The 20,696-nt window shown below is 55.4% G+C and overlaps 3 protein-coding genes across 4 annotated transcripts; 2 read left to right on the top strand and 1 right to left on the bottom strand.

The window, feature by feature from the left end:
• Nucleotides 1–5,111: 5,111 nt before the first annotated feature.
• CDCA8 (cell division cycle associated 8) lies at nucleotides 5,112–8,875 on the bottom strand. Of its 2 annotated transcripts, none has more exons than XM_086626234.1 (10): nucleotides 8,794–8,875; nucleotides 8,582–8,710; nucleotides 8,249–8,293; nucleotides 7,647–7,718; nucleotides 7,161–7,300; nucleotides 6,785–6,864; nucleotides 6,347–6,445; nucleotides 6,036–6,162; nucleotides 5,525–5,611; nucleotides 5,112–5,156 (listed from the first exon to the last, which is right to left on the bottom strand). In XM_086626234.1, exons 1-10 carry the CDS (start codon nucleotides 8,873–8,875, stop codon nucleotides 5,112–5,114), a joined length of 906 nt encoding a protein of 301 aa, XP_086482360.1. The 2 variants fall into 2 exon arrangements, with proteins under 2 accessions (XP_086482360.1, XP_086482359.1); XM_086626233.1 differs by having other exon boundaries at nucleotides 7,647–7,722; nucleotides 8,253–8,293.
• Nucleotides 8,876–10,949: 2,074 nt separating this feature from the next.
• LOC147527147 (AFG2-interacting ribosome maturation factor-like) lies at nucleotides 10,950–13,117 on the top strand. The gene is given in 5 exon segments (XM_086626213.1): nucleotides 10,950–11,203; nucleotides 11,446–11,567; nucleotides 11,570–11,624; nucleotides 11,770–11,886; nucleotides 12,263–13,117. Coding segments are annotated over 5 exon segments (618 nt in total). The 3' UTR covers nucleotides 12,333–13,117.
• Nucleotides 13,118–15,913: 2,796 nt separating this feature from the next.
• Nucleotides 15,914–17,324, top strand: LOC147527146 (AFG2-interacting ribosome maturation factor-like). Its single transcript, XM_086626019.1, has 4 exons — nucleotides 15,914–16,173; nucleotides 16,395–16,574; nucleotides 16,652–16,770; nucleotides 17,148–17,324. The coding sequence occupies exons 1-4, from the start codon at nucleotides 15,914–15,916 to the stop codon at nucleotides 17,213–17,215; spliced, it is 627 nt and encodes a 208-aa protein (XP_086482145.1). The 3' UTR covers nucleotides 17,216–17,324.
• Nucleotides 17,325–20,696: the final 3,372 nt, after the last annotated feature.

Below are 20,696 nucleotides of genomic sequence, written 5' to 3'. Positions count from 1 at the left end.
GAGTCCTGCCGCACGATCCATCGGAGGAGCAGGAGCTGCAGCTCAATCCATGGCAAACAACAGTGTGTTGTGTTCTGGAATCTCCGCGACACACAGTGATACGGGATCAGCTGCCAGGGGTGTCCCACGGGGACCGTTGCGTTACGGCGGGCAGAGGTGGGCAGAGCCCGGCTGCCTGAAGCAGCGCGGACACCGAACACTGCGCAGCACCACTGCCCTGTGGTGAGACACCAGCCTGGAAAACCTGCCACCAGCTACATCTTCTAATTAATACATTACACCTAATTGAGTGCCCAACTGCTAAATTATGTCAGTCAGGTTAATTAAATGTTAAATCTTCCTCAGTTAGCAAAAAACCAACCAAACAAAAAACCACCCACCAAAAAACTGCCACTGAAAAAAGAGCTCACAAAGAAAGGAGAGAATAAACCCAAAGCAGCCAAGTTAGAGAAGCTTAAGCAGCGTCAGCAGCAGGAGCAGGGTGAGCAGCAAGGCGGCCGGCCACGTCCTGCGCCACGGGGACCAGGCAGGAACGCAGCTGGCAGCAGACCTGGGATCCACAGACTCGCCTCACTGGTGGAACTGGTTTTTTGCCCCACTAGAAACGGCACATTGCTCAGCTGTGAACTGCTGGAGGGAAGACTCAAGTCAGAGCAGAGCCAGTGTAACATCCCAGCTGCACCCATGGAAACTCACACTGGGATGGGAGTGGAGAGAGCAACCGTGCCCAGCGAGAGAGGCCACCGGCAGCTGAGTCCTTATCAAAGGGAACCGTGTAGAGCACCAGAGACTTGGCACTAGGAGCTTAAAATTCTCACTGGTCCCCAGACAGCCCTCTCCGATTCACCGCTACGTGGGAACTCATACTGAAAAGTCCAGCTGTGAACACTCTGGGACACCAGGACAATTTGTCCTATTGAATAACTAAATAATGTGGCTTTTTGACAATAGCTTTTATTTGTTATTTCCCTTACCTCTGAGACTTCCACAAATGACTGAATTTTTGCAGAACATCTTTCCTGCTAGCTGCAAACACTGCCATTAAACATCAGGTTTGAAGATGCAGCCTGTTCAACTAAACTCACCAAAACGGCGAGGGTTTCCAGATACACATTTCGCTTTTGAACTTGCAGTTCTTCCAATCATCTGTTTAGAGAAATGAGTTATGAATTCCTCCATGTCTCTGAGTGATGCTAAGGAACAGTTCCTCTTGTTATGCCTTTGGCTAGCCCAGGAGACACGCATTTCTGGTGGAATTATACAGGTCAACTGGAGGAATTGCATGTGTTGTCCTGCACCTTCAAATTAAAAACTCCTGCATGAAAAAAATTGCCTAAAGACAGCTCTAATTTGTTCTAAACTATCATCCCTTCTATCAGCAAGCAGGGAATTGTTATCTGTTCATTTCTTACAATGTCACCGAAGCAGTGACCACCTGCAAGGTGTCCAGGATGATAAACGCTCGCTTTGTGTACGGAGCTATTTCTGACAATGCTTGATAGTGCACATCTATCAAATCGCCTGGAAGAGCCACCTATTAGAGTCATCATCTCACACGGCCCCTTTGTGGGAGTTCAATGTCAGCACGTCCCGGGGAAGGTCCCTCACTGGGTACCTATTCTGCTCGTTATTTCTTTAGATTAATAGTTTCATATTTCCATTATGAATTTGGGATGAACTTTGGGGCTCTCACACCCAGAGCAAAGCTGTAGCACAAGCACTGAGACTCCCAAGCACCCTCCCAGCGCACAGGGCACTGCTGCACCACCTGGTGCCAGCGGGACCACCCGCCCAGGGGGTTGGCTGGCAGAGCCCAGCACCAGCCAGCCAGGGGAAGGCAGGAATGCTTTTTCCCCTGCAAAACTGTAGTTACTCAGCATTACTAATGCCCTGATGAAACACAGACATGCCCTGCTTCTTGCTCGCTCCCTCCTGGGTCTGTGCTGCTGAAAGTACCACCAGCTCTCCTCCTGCAGCTTGCTGTCCCAAGGGAAACTTATTCTGAAAGAGCTCTGGTTCAGCTCAGGGGTTTTGATCTTAAAAAAGTCAGTGCTCAGCAATCTTTTAACAAGCCACGGCCACCACTTGCCAAACCACTGTCCTACAAGAAAGCCTCATCTGTCAGCCCTGGGCAGTATTCATCATAACTGAAATTACAACTAGAAAAATCACTTTTTCTTATACAACCAACTACAAAATATGGGGCCCTAATTCCTTCTGCAGAGCCTCACCTACTGACACAGAGCACAGGCCCTTGGCGGTCACGCAGTGCAGCTCTTGGGAGGAACACACGCAAAAGCGATATCCTGAGAAGACACCCGTGTCCTCTCGCCTTCCCCCTCGAGACGGGCTCTAGTTCCGCGGTCAGTACCCGATGCCATGCCCACAGCATCTCAGACCTGGCAGCAGCTCAGATGACACAAGCTCATGTCAGTCTCTTCCTGCAGGCTGCACTGCTCCGGCCAGTGACGGACGCAAACTCTTCCAACCTGACAGAACAGTTATTTTCCTGCGTTGCTTTTTATTTCCCATCACTCAGTTTAAAGAGCAGTTTACACTACATCCAGGCTAGCATACAAATAACATACAAACAAAACCTCCCCCGAATCACAAAAATGTCAGCCAGCTTCCCAGTGTTGCCTCCATGATCCCTGAAAGGAATAGAAGAGGGAGGAGGTTCCAGCATCGTTAAACGAAATGCAACTGTTGTGTCATGTGCAGAAGGGCCAGAAGTGATGCAAATCACATCAGCTGTAAAACTGCAGAAAAATGAACTATGGCTCACCCACGGTGATGCAAAATGGATTTAGGTGATGAATCTGTTTAGCTATTAGCTGCCGGATAGCTTTAATTCATGCCAGGCACAATTAACTCACTCTGACAATTGGAAAAGGAAGCTGGAATATTAACAGCATTGTTGGTTGCACTGCACTGGGAACGTGATGCTTCAGCAGTAGCACCCCTGCAAAGAAGAACCTGGAGCCATCCCACCTCCACACCCTGCAGAGCAAATCCGGCACAGACAATCCAAACAGGTACAAACTGAAACGCAGCCATGACCCCCTGCAAGTTCTACAGATTCTGCTTCTTCCAGGTGCTAAACATTATTTTGCAGGCAGTTTTTTGCTGAAGGCATAAATACCGTGTTAACCCCAATAATAGCACGAATACAGCCTTTCACCCTCCAGAAGAACCAGGAAGGTGCAGCACACAAATCTAGAGTCAGAACCAAAGGTGTGTGCCTCTGCTGCGGGACAGCTGGCCAGGCAGGGACACACGGCTTTCGTGTCCGCGTTGGAAAAGCCTCTGGAAGCAGTTGAGTCACATCTGCATCTCCTCACCACTCAAGACTCATTAATCTGGAGGAACAGAACTGCCTAGTGCCAGCAAAAACATTAATTCCTGGATTTGCTAAGCAACAATACCATACCCCAGCATTAACCCGGAGACCGAAATGGCTGATGGTGTAACAAGTGTGTCAATGTGGGGCCTGAAAGATTGTAACTCGAGCCCTTGAAAGCAAACAGCATGAACAGAAGAATTCCCCAGGCTAGCTAAGCATTCCAGGTCGTCCTTTTTCCTGGTAAAGACGTGTTTAAAGCAGAATCTAGACTTACACATCTACATCCAAGCAAGTGCGCTACAGTTTTATTTACAGCTCAACTAATTGATTGGTTTGGGTTTTTTTTGGGGGGGGTTTGATTAATATGTTAACAGAATTCAAGGAGGACAGCAAGACAAGCGTATTGGTAGCTCAGTAGTTTACAATATTGCCACCTGCAGTTAGGACTCAGAAGCTGCCAAAACTTCTTAAACAGTGATTTCCAAATACATGGTACACACTCGAGGTTTGCATTACAGTCACGTTTGCTTTTTAGAGGAAATTCATGTATGAACGTTGTTCTACAAACTTTCTCCCAAACCACTTGCTGCATCAAAGATTTACACCAAAGCATAAGTTACCTCTCATAGCAGCTTTTCCCAGTATTCCTTCTTAATCATGCTGTAGGCTTGGCTTTTGACAAAAGCAGAACTTTTCCAAACCTAGGAAAATTCCCAAAGTCTCGAGATCTTTGTTTAGAGCCCCTTCAAAGAGGCTTAAATCAAGTAAAAAAAGGTATCTTTGGAAAGAACAGTGCACCAGCTAACAAAGAAACAGGCTTATTTTTAGAAAAAAAATCTTAGACAAAGTTAAAGAAGCAAAGTTCTTTACTCTGGATGCTCTCTTAACATGCTGATTAAAATGCTGCCATGTTAGCTTCCCTGCTGAAACAGGGGAAGGATTATCAGGCTGTCTCTTGCAGATGCCATTTTACATATTTGACTTCGTATGATCCATACAGAATAACTCTTCAGAAATTGAAGCTAACCACACTGCCAAAAAAAGAAGAAAAAGCAAAGTTCTCTCACATTAGAGATACTCCAGTAGCTCTACAGTAACTCTCAGCAATCTAAGCAGAAGTCTAGCTGATTGATTCTGTTAAGTTAAAGTACCTGTGATCTTTTATTTCTTTAAAAACAATAAAATGCACAAGTTCACTATAAAAACCTCAAAGCTAGTTACAAATACAATAGCTGCTATAAGAACAAAAGGACTGCTCTTCATGGCAGCATCATGAACTACAAGAAGCTTTCCAGTTAGTCCCTGGCACCAGTAACTTGTCTTTAGGTATCTCAGGTACTATACTGAGATAGTCATCACCTTCTAAGCACGTTCACAGAGAAAGGACATGCCTGGCAGGGAGTGCAACAAATCCAGTCTGCTGCTTTCTTTGCCCAGACACGAACTCCAGTCACTTGTGTCCACTGCTTACGCCTTCCGTGAGATACCAGAACAGCCTTTCCACCCAGCTTGCTGGTCTGCCAGCCCAAGATAACTGTATCTTGGTCTCAACCTTAAAGGAAATAGGAAATAAAGTATTTTTTTTCCTGAATTGAAAAAAAAAAAAAAGGCAACCTATTCTAATCCCATTACATATTATAGGTAGAAAAATTAGTTCTTAACTTCCATTCTGTAAATTAATGGAAGGAAGACACAAATTAGAACAAGAACTAAATGTAATAAATGTAACATTCTGTATTTACAGAGGGATATCAACATTCACTGAGTTTCATCTCTGGGTTTTTGCAGCGCTGCAAGCTTGTGCAAGACGAACCTGGAAGGAAAGGGAAATTAATCAGCACTCTGAGACACCTTTATATCCCACAAGCACTTACAACTTCTGCCTGAAGCAGACGGCACTTTCAGTTTTGATTCAGTTTTTCAAACCATTGACAACAGTTCTTTCTCAGAAAGTGCATGGTTTTTCTACAGTTTGTATTAAGCTCGATGTGATATAAAGCCACTCCCTCTCCTTCCCTTTTCAGTTCATGCCTCCTCTTGACCACTTACATGACCCAAAATACAAGACAAGGAGAGAAAAATAAGGAATTTGTCTTACAGCTCAACAGTCCAGTGACTAACGACAGAGACGACACTGCCTTACAACTTCAGGTCATGGTTGACAAAAACACATAGACTTACTGATAGCTTCTTCATAATTCCTTGGGCCTCTGGATTCAGATCAAGAAGATTCTTCTTGGTCAAATCACTTGCTGTTAAACGAATGCTCTGTGAAAAAAAATTCAAATCTTAGGTTTTCTGTTTGGTCAGCTGCAAAAAAAAATTATAATTTAAAAAAATTTAATTGAAAAATAAAAGTAAATAAAATCCAAGCACACTAAGAGATCACATACATGCAGAGAACTACGTTCTGCTTGACCAGAAAATCATGTCCTACCTTCCTTGCAGCACATAAATGCATCACTGCCAGCAGAAGCTATTAACGCACGGCGAAACACGATTCTACATTCTGTTTCGACAGCTTGAACAGCTCCCACCTCTGACTAAATCTTTCTAAGCCAGATCAATCCCTGCTAAACCGCAGTGGCACCACTAAAGGGACAACGGTGGATGAACTGAAACTGGTAAGGCCCCAGGGAGTTACGAGCTGTCCCCTCAGCACAGATTTTACAGACTGAAGTTTCTGAAATACCTCCCCTCCTCCAACAGGGACCGTGATGAAGATATCGTTGCTGTCAGCCAGGGGGCTGCCGTTGGCAGAGATGGTGTAAACACGTTCATTTACTGCGGGTGTGCGCAAACCCGGCGTCTTGAAAATCCTGGAACACAAAGTTACAGACAAGGAATTGCACTGCCTTTGCTCAAAGCACTTTGACTAAAAGTCTTTCACGCCGGGTTCAGAGAGCCACTGAGGATTATGATGCAAATAGATGACAGACAAAGCAAATGACAAAGCACTCCCCTATATGAGAGATTAACAGGGAAATTTAACAGAATACACACCTGGAATCGAATTTAGGTGTGACCATGGAGGTACCTCCCCGAGCACAGAGGTCAACAGGTCTACCAGTCGCTGGAGTGATAAAGTTGTTTTTGCTTGATCTGTTAAAGGGAAATAAATAAACACCTGCTCATAAGAACAATTTTAACAAATGTACAAGCGCTGCCTTATCAAAGACTTAAGAATTAAGATATCACCACAGAAAACCAGAGGTTTTTACTGATTCAAGGTAAATCCCAAAGCTAGAGATAGCTGGTCATCTCAGGAGAGGAAGTTGCCCGTCTTTCATTCACTGTCAGATCATCATTTTTTTCCTATAGCACAGCACAACTACACCAACCAGCCCACTAAATCCCACTCCATTCCATTTAAGAGCTATATTAGCACTATACGCTTATTCTCCATTTCTGAAATCCAGGGTAAAGGATATTCCCTATTACCTTTTACTCATACGCTTCACTCTTGCTGAAGGAGGTCTTCTGCTCCTGGACACTGGCACTTTTTTAGAGGATGTCTTCACCTGAAACACACATTACTGACCAAATCAGTCACTTACTCTTGTGGGAACATCGAGTCCACAACAGACAGGTGATTCCTTACAATATCTTTGGCTCAATAGGGTCCTTTTTATGGCACAGGAGCCCAGAAACAAACGCCATACAAGCTTCTGTGACCTTCCCCTATTGCCAGGATTTTCAAGGAAGCGATAGCTGTTTTGAAGTCCCCCTCAAAGTATCCTGGACAGCTCTGTTACCATCATCCCACTAAGTAATTTCTATCTTGGGAATAAAGTCATCCCAAAGAACAGCTATTTACCTTTGCAGTTCTTGGATGAATGCTTTCAGCTTCTAGCTCTGGAAGACACTGGCTATCATGCTTTGCTTTCTTTGCTACAGGAAGCAAAGGGGGCTCTGCTTCTTCTTCAATAGCTTCAATATCCTGTTTAGATTTTTCCACTAAAAAAGAAAGTGTTCTCTAAGTTGAAAATAAATAACTTTAAATTATTAGTTATCAGCAGAGCTAAACAGTAAACAACCTCAAACATTTTTGGCAACAACTTGCTTCTGAAATCCAAATTCCAATGAAATCCAAATGGTTGACAGAGCGCTATTCTGAATAGCTTTAAATGTTTTAATAAAATTAAGTAGAGCTATGCAGATAGTAGAGATAACAGTAGGATTATTTTTCCATTTTTAAACATATTGAGGAAAGTAAGTAAGGACTGAATTATTACTTTCAGTATGTAAATCATGACATGCTTTCATCTCACTGAAGTCATCACAATGCTTAAAACAAACTGACCTTTCTTGATGATTTTTAAAGGAGTCTGAATAACTTCTGCTGTTAACTTGTTTATTTCTGTTATTTCCAAGTCTGCCTAAAATTAAAAACAGTCACAACACCATTAGGATTCTCGGTAGCATATAGTTCTGACAAGTTAAAGTTGTAGACCAAACCCCTTATGGTGCTACAGCACGAACACCTCTGTGTTTTCTGCTGTGCTCAAACTGGGACCTTTCCTGTTATTCTGGTGGTGCCAATAACACGCGAGTCCTGCGCGTCCCTCAGGACTAACGTGCCTGATATGGCAGCTGTGAGCACACTTCACCTATGCCTTATTGTTCAACCAATTCAGAAGCACTTTAACTCCCTGGAAAGCACAAGTGCTTTCAGGGACCTGAGAGAGACAACAAGCAGGTAAGGAAAGTCCAGCAAGGAGCAGCGTAAGCAGGCAAATCCTGTGCCAGACGCAACAGGTATTTCCTCCTCTTAAGCCTTAAAGCAGCGTTTGTAAAAGTGTTTATGTAACCGCTGCTACTGCAACACTCCCACGAACTCAAGAGACCCTTCCCCTCCTGCAGGGGTACATGACGTCATCAGAAAAGAATATTTGTGCAGGAAACCTACTGTTGCTGCTTCCTCCAACGCCTTTTTGCTTCCTCCTTTAGCTAAAAAGAAATTTTTGAAAAAAATCAGTGCATATCCAAGACAGCCTATACAGCATACTTAGACATACATTAATACGTCCCCACTAGGGTGCAAAAACCAGCACAAACCAGTTTTCTGGGCAGCGAGCGAGCAGCCTCAGACAGAGGGAGCAGCGCTTCCCAACAGCCCGGGGGCCGCCCGCGGGGGGAACTCCAGACAAAGACCGCGCCTGCTCCTTCGCTCCCCTTGCTTTCCGCTAAGGGTAAACGCGCCCCGCCGGCCCGGTGCCGCCCCGCGCCGCCCCGTACCGAGGTACTCGAGCCAGTTCATCTCGCGGAGCGCCACGGGCAGCCGCAGGATCTCGATGTTGTACAGGTTCTCCGCCTCCTTGACGAGGCGCTGTCCGTTCGTCCGCAGCTGCTCCACCCGGCTTCTCACTGCGGGGACGCACACGGCTCAGCCCCGGCCCGGCCTCAGGCCCGCTCCCCGCCACCGCCCGCTCCCGCCGCCCGCGGCCTACCCTCACGGTCAAAGTCCTTCAGAAAAGCCGCCAGCTTCCTGCCGCGTGCGCTCGCGCCGGCCTTCTTCCGCGCAGGAGCCATGGCGGCGGGGCCGGGGACGGCGGCGGAGACGGGGACGGGACCGGGAACCAGGAAACGGAAGCGCCGCAGCCCGCCGCGCGTTCAAACCCAACCGCCGCCGCCCGCGGGCCAATCAGAGCGCGGCGCGGCGCGGCCAATCAGAGCTCGGCGCGGCCAACCGGGGCGCAGCGCGGCCAATCAGAGTCCGGCTCGGCGCGACCAATCGCGGCTCGGCGCGGCCAACCGGGGCGCGGCGCAGCCAATCGCGGCTCGGCGCGCAGCGGCCAATCAGAGCGCGGCGCGGCCAATCAGGGCTCGGCGCGGCCAATCAGAGCGAGGCGAGGTGCAGCCAATCAGGACTCGGCGCGGCCAATCGGGGCTCGGCACGGCCAATCAGAGCGTGGCTCAGCGCAGCCAATCGAGGCTCGGCGCGGCCAATCAGGGCACGGCACGGCCAATCGGGGTTCAGCGCGGCCAATCAGAGCGCGGTGCGGCTGTGATAAATGAGTGAGTCCCAAACAGAACTCCAATTCAAGTTTACCATTTATTAGGCGAATAAAAGCAGCAAACAGCACTGGGTGCACCGGGAGTCTCCTCTCCACCAAGACGCACACCGTACAGTTCCTATTTCTGGTTTATGTCCCTTTTACTAATACATATTCTTAATTATTGCCGAGAAGAGGTGGTCTTATTACAATGGGCTCAGAGAAGTCATCTCCATAGCCTCCACCCCTAACCCCCCCAGTTGCGCGTGCGCAGTGTCTCCTGGTGGTCGTGAGTAGGGGTCTCAGGGATGAAGGCTGTATGTCTTCCTCGTTTTTCACCTCCCCACAAAACTAGTGAAGTCATCATGACTCTGCTCTGCAAAGTCATCAGGACCGTCCTCGTTCTCCATCTTGGCTCCTGCTTATCTCACACAAGGGTTGTGCAACTTACACATACATGGCTTAAGCAAGCTGACTTAAAAGTGGTTAAGCGAGATTGGAGATTAAGGGCGTACAGGCCCCTGGGCCCCTCTTGTCTAACACCTTGCAACTGGCAGTAAAGCAGAAGAACAAGAGAAAACCAACCCCAAAACGTCAGGTGGCTTTTGCAATTAGCGAGAGCTGTATCCATACCCTTCTGCTTCCGCCAGGGCTGCGGTTGTACAAGCACGAACAGAACGGTTCGAGGTTCCATGTACAGAGAAGGTCACGTTTCGCTGTGCGGCCCCAGCGCTGTTTGATATCGCCGTGTCTCAGGGGAACACGTTTCCCAGCTGGGGCTCCTGGTCGGCAGCACCAGAGGCGTTTCGCAGGTTCACGGTTGGCGTTTCGCAGAGATCTCAAGCTCAGACAATCCCTTATGTTGCACAGGCACACCCTGCTCCTCGCCGCCTGTTGGCACAGCCATGGTCCCATAGTGACACGGATCAAATGAACATATTTCACACGGCCAATCGGGGCTCGGCGCGGCCAATCGGGGCTTGGCGCAGCCTATCAGAGCGCGGCTCAGCGTGGCCAATCAGGGCTCGGCGTGGCCAACCGGTGCTCGGTGCGTCCATTCAGAGTGCGGCTTGGTGTGGCCAATCAGGGCTTGGCGCGGCCAACTGGATCGCGGCGTGGCCAATCACAGTGCGGCTTGGCGCCGCCAATCGGGGCTCGGCGTGGTCAACTGGATCGCGGCGTGGCCAATCAGAGTGCTGCTTGGCGTGGCCAATCGGGGCTCGGCATGGCCAATCAGAGCGTGGCACGGCCAATCAGAGCGTGGCTTAGCGTGGCCATCAGGGCTTGGCGCGGCCAACCGGATCGCGGCGTGGCCAATCAGAGTGCGGCTTGGCGCAGCCAATCAGGGCTCGGCGTGGTCAACTGGATCGCGGCGTGGCCAATCAGAGTGCTGCTCGGTGCGGCCAATCGGGGCTCGGCACGGCCAATCAGAGCGTGGCACGGCCAATCAGAGAGTGGCTCGGTGCGACCAATCAAGGCTCGGCGCGGTCAACCGGGGCTCGGCACGGCCAATCAGAGCGCGGCTCGGCGCGACCAATCGGGGCTCGGCGCGGCCAATCGGCGCTCGGCGCGGCGCAGTGACGCACGGGCGGCCGACGGGCGCCATGGCGATGGCGGCGGTGGCGGCGGCGCTGCGGGAGTGGGCGGCGGCGGCGGCGCGGCAGGACGCGGCCTGGCGGGCGGCGGTGGCCGCGTGGGCGCCGCTGCTGCGCTCGCTGGCCGGGCTGGCGGCGCAGATGCGGGCGGCGCAGCGGCTGGCGTGGCGCGGCTCCCCGCTGGGCGCCTTCGGCGATCTGCGGGCGCGGCTGTGGCGGAAGCAGCGCGGCGCGGCCGAGGCGCTGCTGGAGCAGCTCGGCGGGCGGCGGTAAGGCGGCGGGGCCGGGCGGCGGCGGGGCCGGGCGGCGGGGCCGGGCTGGGCGGGGCGGGGCCGGGCGGCGGGGCCGGGCGGCGGGGCCGGGCGGCGGGGCCGGGCGACGGGGCCGGGCGGCGGGGCCGGGCGGGCGGGGGCGGGGTGGGGTGGGGCCGGGTGGGGTGGGGCCGGGCGGCGGCCGGGCGGGGCGGGGCCGGGTCGGGCGGTGCCGCCGCTGATGCCGGTTCGCCGCGCAGGGCGGAGCTGCGGGCCGTGCGGGACGCCGTGGGCGCCGGCGCGGCGGGCGTGCTGCGGCTGTACGAGCAGCGGGCGGCGGAGCTGGGCCCGGCGGCGGCCCTGCGGCGCGGCCTGCGCTGCCCTCGCTGGCCGACGCGCTGGAGGGGCTGCAGGACGTGGAGCGCTACTACCGGCGCCTGTATCCTTCCGCGGCGGGGCTCTGCGGGCGGCGGGGCTCTGCGGGCGGCGGGGCTCTGCGGGCGGCGGGGCTCTGCGGGCGGCGGGGCTCTGCGGGCGGCGCCGGCGGGTCCTCTTCGCCTTTGTTGTCCTTACCGGGCACGAAGGTACTCGGAGAGCGAACTACTCCTGCTCCGCGTCAGCTGCGACAGCCTGCCGGACATGGAAGCGCTCCCGCAGTCCTGGGAGAGGATTTTGGAGCGCTACAAGGAGGACGTTGTCCAGGTATCCCACTCGCCGCAGACCCCCAGGCCTTTTGCCGAGGGGCTGACGGCCTGGCCCTCGCGCAGGCCCCGCGTCTCCTGCTGCGCTGGGCTCGGAGCGGCGGGGCCCTGGCTCCGCGTGCAGCTGAGCTTTGCGACTGAGACCTCGCAGACGTCTTCAGTCGTAAACACTCGCCCTCACGCCCTGGGCGCAGCCGGAAGCGGCCTCCTCCCTTACGGCGCAGCGCGGGGCTTAGTGATCCGTTCCTCTTGCTCTGTTGAGGTAGTTTTACCGACACTTTTCTTTATTGCTTTTAGAAAGAAGTTCAACTCTTGCGGGTACAGCACACAGATGAAATGCACTAGGCTAACGGGGTTGTTTGTTTCCTTCCAACTCAGATACGCTCCTTAAGATCTCTCTGTTTGTGGACAACCAGCGAGAGCTGTGCTGCTCACCAGGCTCCTGAGAGAGAAAGGAGGGGCTGACATCGACCAGCTCCTGCACGTGCCGGGTGTGTTCTGCGAGGACCACTAAGAGGATGATGAATTGAGGAAGCTTCACTGGTGCTTTTTGGAAGCCGGACGAGTTGGGTGCTTGGCCTCAGTAGAAGATACTTGAACTGTTTGATTTTCAAGTGGAAACGGACTTGATGTCTGAAGAAGAGGCTGAGCTGAACAAGCCATGAAGATTGAAGGGAGTCATCTTCAGTTAGGGAAGTCGTTCCTTCTTTTGCTGGCCATGGGTGTTTTGCACGCTTTGAAAAGCATTGAGACTTGCAGAGAAACAATGAGGTGTGTTGCAGATAAGGGAGTGTAACGTAAGGTGTGTCAGGCTGATACCGTGTCAGAAAGGTGTTTAGATGCCATCCTTACAAATAAATGAAAGATGTCAAATCAAGGCTTAAAACCAGTTTGCACCCCGTGCCTGTGAGCACTGTGTTTTCATCTCCCCTGAGTGTTGAAGAGGAAGGAGCAAACGGAGGTGCAGAGACACCCGAGTTCTGACCCAGGCAGTTTCCAGGCGCGTTACAGTATGCTTCCCTGGTGTCTTTGCAGGGGCATGTTTAAATCACAGTTTAAGCCTTCCTGTTCTGCGGCAGCAGCAGCTGCTGGCAGCTCTAGGGGCCTCTTTGGTCGGCCATGACAGCGATGGGCTGACGTTCCTGGCAGGCAGGGCGATGCCTGTCTCTAAATGCCATCACGGGTGAGGAATTGTAGCTCCTCGGATAAGAGCGAATAAAGAATTGGATGGATGGTGGATGTGCTGTGCTCTGTTTTGTGGCCAATCAGAGCGCGGCGCGGCCAATCGGGGCTCGGCGCGGCCAATCAGAGCGCGGCTCGGCACAGCTAATCGGGGCTCGGCGCGGCCAATCAGAGTGCGGCTTGCGCAGCCAATCGGGGCTCAGCACGGCCAATCGCGGCTTGGCGCAGCGCGGCCAATCAGAGCGCGGCACGGCCAATCGGGGCGCAGCTCGGCGCAGCCAATCAGAGCACGGTTTGCACGACCCATCGGGGCTCAGCGCGGCCAATCAGAGCGTGGCTTGGCGCAGCCAATCGGGGCTCAGCACGGCCAATCGGGCTCGGCGCCGGTTGGATGGATCGTGGATGTGCTGTGCTCTGTTTTTGTGGCAAAGCAGGTCTCCAGCCCGGGGAGTCCGTGTGGCCACCTGAGGGCACTGCTCGACCTGCGGACAGCTGCGTTCGGGGGTGGGGGGCCTCGGGAGGCTGCTGCCTGTGTGGGGCTGGGGCAGCCGGTGCTCCCCATCAGCCCACAGACCTTCCTGCAATGGTGCTTTCTGTGCAGTTTTAATTGCAAAGAAAGATAACGTCACCCTCTTGGCGTTGGTTTGGCTTCCAGGTGCCACAGCTGGTGAAATCAGCGTTTGCCAAGGGAAGGGCCTTAATTCCAGGGAAGTGAGGTGAGTTCTGCTCCCAGTACATATGGGGCTGGGGGCTGGGGGCTGGTGGGCAGCTCAGCAGGTTTGGTGGTACTGCTCCGCTGCTGAAAGTAGTTCCTTTTTGTGCCCGCGTGCTCCATGTCGCTTCAGGACCCCGACGTGCCGCTCCTGCCCCGCTGCTGGGGGTCGTGGTGGACGAGCAGCCGCTGCTCCCTGCGTCGCCTGCAGACCCCGTGCGGGGTGCGGCGTCACCGTGTGCTCTGAGTCACAGCACGGCGGCTCTGGAGCGTTGCCCTGGGCCGTCTGTTCCCAGGGAAGAGCGGAACGGAGCCCGCTGCCTGCTGCTTCAGCTTGAGATAAAGCAGACGATGCAGTGAAGATGCTGGTTTGGCGGCTCGGCGCGGCCAATCGGGGCTCGGCGCGGCCAATCAGAGCATGGCACGGCGCAGCCAATCGGGGTTCAGCGTGGCCAATCAGAGCGCGGTGTGGCTGTGATAAATGAGTGAGTCCCAAACAGAACTCCAATTCAAGTTTACCATTTATTAGGCGAATAAAAGCAGCAAACAGCGCTGGGTGCGCCGGGAGTCTCCGCTCCACCAAGACGCACACCGTACAGTTCCTATTTCTGGTTTATGTCCCTTTTACTAATACATATTCTTAATTATTGCCGAGAAGAGGTGGTCTTATTACAATGGGCTCAGAGAAGTCATCTCCGTAGTCTCCAGCCATAACCCCCCCAGTTGCGCGTGCGCAGTGTCTCCTGGTGGTCGTGAGTAGGGGTCTCAGGGATGAAGGCTGTATGTCTTCCTCGTTTTTCACCTCCCCACAAAACTAGTGAAGTCATCATGACTCTGCTCTGCAAAGTCATCAGGACCGTCCTCGTTCTCCATCTTGGTTCCTGCTTATCTCACACAAGGGTTGTGCAACTTACAGATACATGGCTTAAGCAAGCTGACTTAAAAGTGGTTAAGCGAGATTACAGATTAAGGGCGTACAGGCCCCCAGGCCCCTCTTGTCTAACACCTTGCAACTGGCAGTAAAGCAGAAGAACAAGAGAAAAACAACCCCAAAACGTCAGGTGGCTTTTGCAATTAGCGAGAGCTGTATCCATACCCTTCTGCTTCCGCCAGGGCTGCGGCTGTACAAGCACGAACAGAACGGTTCGAGGTTCCATGTACAGAGAAGGTCACGTTTCGCTGTGCGGCCCCAGCGCTGTTTGATATCGCCGTGTCTCAGGGGAACACGTTTCCCAGCTGGGGCTCCTGGTCGGCAGCACCAGAGGCGTTTCGCAGGTTCACGGTTGGCGTTTCGCAGAGATCTCAAGCTCAGACAATCCCTTATGTTGCACAGGCACACCCTGCTCCTCGCCGCCTGTTGGCACAGCCATGGTCCCATAGTGACGCGGATCAAATGAACATATTTGACACGGCCAATCAGGGCTGGGCGCGGCCAATCAGGGCTTGGCGCAGCCTATCAGAGCGCGGCTCGGCGTGGCCAATCAGGGCTCGGCGTGGCCAACCGGTGCTCGGTGCGTCCATTCAGAGTGCGGCTTGGTGTGGCCAATCAAGGCTTGGCGCGGCCAACTGGATCGCGGCGTGGCCAATCACAGTGCGGCTTGGCGCAGCCAATCGGGGCTCGGCGTGGTCAACTGGATCGCGGCGTGGCCAATCACAGTGCGGCTTGGTGCAGCCAATCGGGGCTCGGCGTGGTCAACTGGATCGTGGCGTGGCCAATCAGAGTGCTGCTCGGCGCGACCAATCGGGGCTCGGCACGGCCAATCAGAGCGTGGCACGGCCAATCAGAGCGTGGCTTAGCGTGGCCAATCAGGGCTTGGCGCGGCCAACCGGATCGCGGCGTGGCCAATCAGAGTGCAGCTTGGCGCAGCCAATCAGGGCTCGGCGTGGTCAACTGGATCGCGGCGTGGCCAATCAGAGTGCTGCTCGGTGCGGCCAATCGGGGCTCGGCACGGCCAATCAGAGCGTGGCACGGCCAATCAGAGAGTGGCTCGGTGCGACCAATCAAGGCTCGGCACGGTCAACCGGGGCTCGGCACGGCCAATCAGAGCGCGGCTCGGCGCGACCAATCGGGGCTCGGCGCGGCCAATCGGCGCTCGGCGCGGCGCAGTGACGCACGGGCGGCCGACGGGCGCCATGGCGATGGCGGCGGTGGCGGCGGTGCTGCGGGAGTGGGCGGCGGCGGCGGCGCGGCAGGACGCGGCCTGGCGGGCGGCGGTGGCCGCGTGGGCGCCGCTGCTGCGCTCGCTGGCCGGGCTGGCGGCGCAGATGCGGGCGGCGCAGCGGCTGGCGTGGCGCGGCTCCCCGCTGGGCGCCTTCGGCGATCTGCGGGCGCGGCTGTGGCGGAAGCAGCGCGGCGCGGCCGAGGCGCTGCTGGAGCAGCTCGGCGGGCGGCGGTGAGGCGGGGCCGGGCGGTGGTGAGGCGGTGGGGCCGGGCGGGGCCGGGCGGGGCCGGGCGGGGCCGGGCCGGGCGGGGCCGGGCGGGGCCGGGCCGGGCGGCGGGGCCGTGCCGGGCGGGGCGGGGCGGGGCGGGGTGGGGCGGGGCCGGGCCGGGTGGGGCCGGGCGGGGCGGGGCCGGGTCGGGCGGTGCCGCCGCTGATGCCGGTTCGCCGCGCAGGGCGGAGCTGCGGGCCGTGCGGGACGCCGTGGGCGCCGGCGCGGCGGGCGTGCTGCGGCTGTACGAGCAGCGGGCGGCGGAGCTGGGCCCGGCGGCGGCCCTGCGGCGCGGCCCGCGCTGCCCCTCGCTGGCCGACGCGCTGGAGGGGCTGCAGGACGTGGAGCGCTATTACCGGCGCCTGTATCCTTCCGCGGCGGGGCTCTGCGGGCGGCGCCGGCGGGTCCTCTTCGCCTTTGTTGTCCTTACCGGGCACGAAGGTACTCGGAGAGCGAACTCCTCCTGCTCCGCGTCAGCTGCGACAGCCTGCCGGACATGGAAGCGCTCCCGCAGTCCTGGGAGAGGATTTTGGAGCGCTACAAGGAGGACGTTGTCCCAGGTATCCCACTCGCCGCAGACCCCCAGGCCTTTCGCCGAGGGGCTGACGGCCTGGCCCTCGCGCAGGCCCCGCGTCTCCTGCTGCGCTGGGCTCGGAGCGGCGGGGCCCTGGCTCCGCGTGCAGCTGAGCTTTGCGACTGAGACCTCGCAGACGTCTTCAGTCGTAAACACTCGCCCTCACGCCCTGGGCGCAGCTGGAAGCGGCCTCCTCCCTTACGGCGCAGCGCGGGGCTTAGTGATCTGTTCCTCTTGCTCTGTTGAGGTAGTTTTACCGACACTTTTCTTTATTGCTTTTAGAAAGAAGTTCAACTCTTGCGGGTACAGCACACAGATGAAATGCACTAGGCTAACGGGGTTGTTTGTTTCCTTCCAACTCAGATACGCTCCTTAAGATCTCTCTGTTTGTGGACAACCAGCGAGAGCTGTGCTGCTCACCAGGCTCCTGAGAGAGAAAGGAGGGGCTGACATCGACCAGCTCCTGCACGTGCCGGGTGTGTTCTGCGAGGACCACTAAGAGGATGATGAATTGAGGAAGCTTCACTGGTGCTTTTTGGAAGCCGGATGAGTTGGGTGCTTGGCCTCAGTAGAAGATACTCGAACTGTTTGGTTTTCAAGTGGAAACGGACTTGGTGTCTGAAGAAGAGGCTGAGCTGAACAAGCCATGAAGATTGAAGGGAGTCATCTTCAGTTATGGAAGTCGTTCCTTCTTTTGCTGGCTATGGGTGTTTTGCACGCTTTGAAAAGCATTGAGACTTGCAGAGAAACAATGAGGTGTGTTGCAGATAAGGGAGTGTAACGTAAGGTGTGTCAGGCTGATACCATGCCAGAAAGGTGTTTCGATACCATCCTTGCAAATAAATGAAAGATGTCAAATCAAGGCTTAAAACCAGTTTGCACCCCGTGCCTGTGAGCACTGTGTTTTCATCTCCCCTGAATGTTGAAGAGGAAGGAGCAAACGGAGGTGCAGAGACACCCGAGTTCTGACCCAGGCAGTTTCCAGGCGCGTTACAGTATGCTTCCCTGGTGCCTTTGCAGGGGCATGTTTAAATCACAGTTTAAGCCTTCCTGTTCTGCGGCAGCAGCAGCTGCTGGCAGCTCTAGGGGCCTCTTTGGTCGGCCATGACAGCGATGGGCTGACGTTCCTGGCAGGCAGGGCGATGCCTGTCTCTAAATGCCATCACGGGTGAGGAATTGTAGCTCCTCAGATAAGAGCGAATAAAGAATTGGATGGATGGTGGATGTGCTGTGCTCTGTTTTGTGGCCAAACAGAGCGCGGCGCGGCCAATCGGGGCTCGGCGCGGCCAATCAGAGCGCGGCTCGCGCGGCCAATCGGGGCTCAGCACGGCCAATCGGGGCTTGGCGCAGCGCGGCCAATCAGAGCGCGGCACGGCCAATCGGGGCGCAGCTCGGCGCAGCCAATCAGAGCACGGTTCGCATGACCCATTGGGGCTCAGCGCGGCCAATCAGAGCGTGGCTTGGCGCAGCCAATCGGGGCTCAGCACGGCCAATCGGGCTCGGCGCCGGTTGGATGGATCGTGGATGTGCTGTGCTCTGTTTTTGTGGCAAAGCAGGTCTCCAGCCCGGGGAGTCCGTGTGGCCACCTGAGGGCACTGCTCGACCTGGGGACAGCTGCGTTCGGGGGTGGGGGGCCTCGGGAGGCTGCTGCCTGTGTGGGGCTGGGGCAGCCGGTGCTCCCCATCAGCCGACAGACCTTCCTGCAATGGTGCTTTCTGTGCAGTTTTAATTGCAAAGAAAGATAACGTCACCCTCTTGGCGTTGGTTTGGCTTCCAGGTGCCACAGCTGGTGAAATCAGCGTTTGCCAAGGGAAGGGCCTTAATTCCAGGGAAGTGAGGTGAGTTCTGCTCCTAGTACATATGGGGCTGGGGGCTGGGGGCTGGTGGGCAGCTCAGCAGGTTTGGTGGTACTGCTCCGCTGCTGAAAGTAGTTCCTTTTTGTGCCCGCGTGCTCCATGTCGCTTCAGGACCCCGACGTGCCGCTCCTGCCCCGCTGCCGGGGGTCGTGGTGGACGAGCAGCCGCTGCTCCCTGCGTCGCCTGCAGACCCCGTGCGGGGTGCGGCGTCACCGTGTGCTCTGAGTCACAGCACGGCGGCTCTGGAGCGTTGCCCTGGACCATCTGTTCCCAGGGAAGTGCGGAACGGAGCCCGCTGCCTGCTGCTTCAGCTTGAGATAAAGCAGACGATGCAGTGAAGATGCTGGTTTGGCGGCTCGGCGCGGCCAATCGGGGCTCGGCGCGGCCAATCAGAGCATGGCTCGGCGCAGCCAATCAGGGCACGGCGCGGCCAATCAGGGTTCAGCGCGGCCAATCAGAGCGCGGTGCGGCTGTGATAAATGAGTGAGTCCCAAACAGAACTCCAATTCAAGTTTACCATTTATTAGGCGAATAAAAGCAGCAAACAGCACTGGGTGCACCGGGAGTCTCCGCTCCACCAAGACGCACACCGTACAGTTCCTATTTCTGGTTTATGTCCCTTTTACTAATACATATTCTTAATTATTGCCGAGAAGAGGTGGTCTTATTACAATGGGCTCAGAGAAGTCATCTCCGTAGTCTCCAGCCCTAACCCCCCCAGTTGCGCGTGCGCAGTGTCTCCTGGTGGTCGTGAGTAGGGGTCTCAGGGATGAAGGCTGTATGTCTTCCTCGTTTTTCACCTCCCCACAAAACTAGTGAAGTCATCATGACTCTGCTCTGCAAAGTCATCAGGACCGTCCTCGTTCTCCATCTTGGCTCCTGCTTATCTCACACAAGGGTTGTGCAACTTACACATACATGGCTTAAGCAAGCTGACTTAAAAGTGGTTAAGCGAGATTACAGATTAAGGGCGTACAGGCCCCTGGGCCCCTCTTGTCTAACACCTTGCAACTGGCAGTAAAGCAGAAGAACAAGAGAAAACCAACCCCAAAACGTCAGGTGGCTTTTGCAATTAGCGAGAGCTGTATCCATACCATTCTGCTTCCGCCAGGGCTGCGGTTGTACAAGCACGAACAGAACGGTTCGAGGTTCCATGTACAGAGAAGGTCACGTTTCGCTGTGCGGCCCCAGCGCTGTTTGATGTCGCCGTGTCTCAGGGGAACACGTTTCCCAGCTGGGGCTCCTGGTCGGCAGCACCAGAGGCGTTTCGCAGGTTCACGGTTGGCGTTTCGCAGAGATCTCAAGCTCAGACAATCCCTTATGTTGCACAGGCACACCCTGCTCCTCGCCGCCTGTTGGCACAGCCATGGTCCCATAGTGACACGGATCAAATGAACATATTTCACACGGCCAATCGGGGCTCGGCGTGGCCAATCGGGGCTTGGCGCAGCCTATCAGAGCGCGGCTCGGCGTGGCCAATCAGGGCTCGGCGTGGCCAACCGGTGCTCGGTGCGTCCATTCAGAGTGCGGCTTGGTGTGGCCAATCAGGGCTTGGCGCGGCCAACTGGATCGCGGCGTGGCCAATCACAGTGCGGCTTGGCGCAGCCAATCGGGGCTCGGCGTGGTCAACTGGATCGCGGCGTGGCCAATCACAGTGCGGCTTGGTGCAGCCAATCGGGGCTCGGCGTGGTCAACTGGATCGTGGCGTGGCCAATCAGAGTGCTGCTCGGCGCGACCAATCGGGGCTCGGCACGGCCAATCAGAGCGTGGCACGGCCAATCAGAGCGTGGCTTAGCGTGGCCAATCAGGGCTTGGCGCGGCCAACCGGATCGCGGCGTGGCCAATCAGAGTGCGGCTTGGCGCAGCCAATCAGGGCTCGGCGTGGTCAACTGGATTGCGGCGTGGCCAATCAGAGTGCTGCTCGGTGCGGCCAATCGGGGCTCGGCACGGCCAATCAGAGCATGGCACGGCCAATCAGAGAGTGGCTCGGTGCGACCAATCAAGGCTCGGCGCGGTCAACCGGGGCTCGGCACGGCCAATCAGAGCGCGGCTCGGC

The sequence above is a fragment of the Tauraco erythrolophus genome, chromosome 24, assembly GCF_009769465.1.
Source record: "Tauraco erythrolophus isolate bTauEry1 chromosome 24, bTauEry1.pri, whole genome shotgun sequence".
NCBI classification, from domain to species: Eukaryota; Metazoa; Chordata; class Aves; order Musophagiformes; family Musophagidae; genus Tauraco; species Tauraco erythrolophus.
This window is presented reverse-complemented; position numbering and strand designations above follow the sequence as displayed.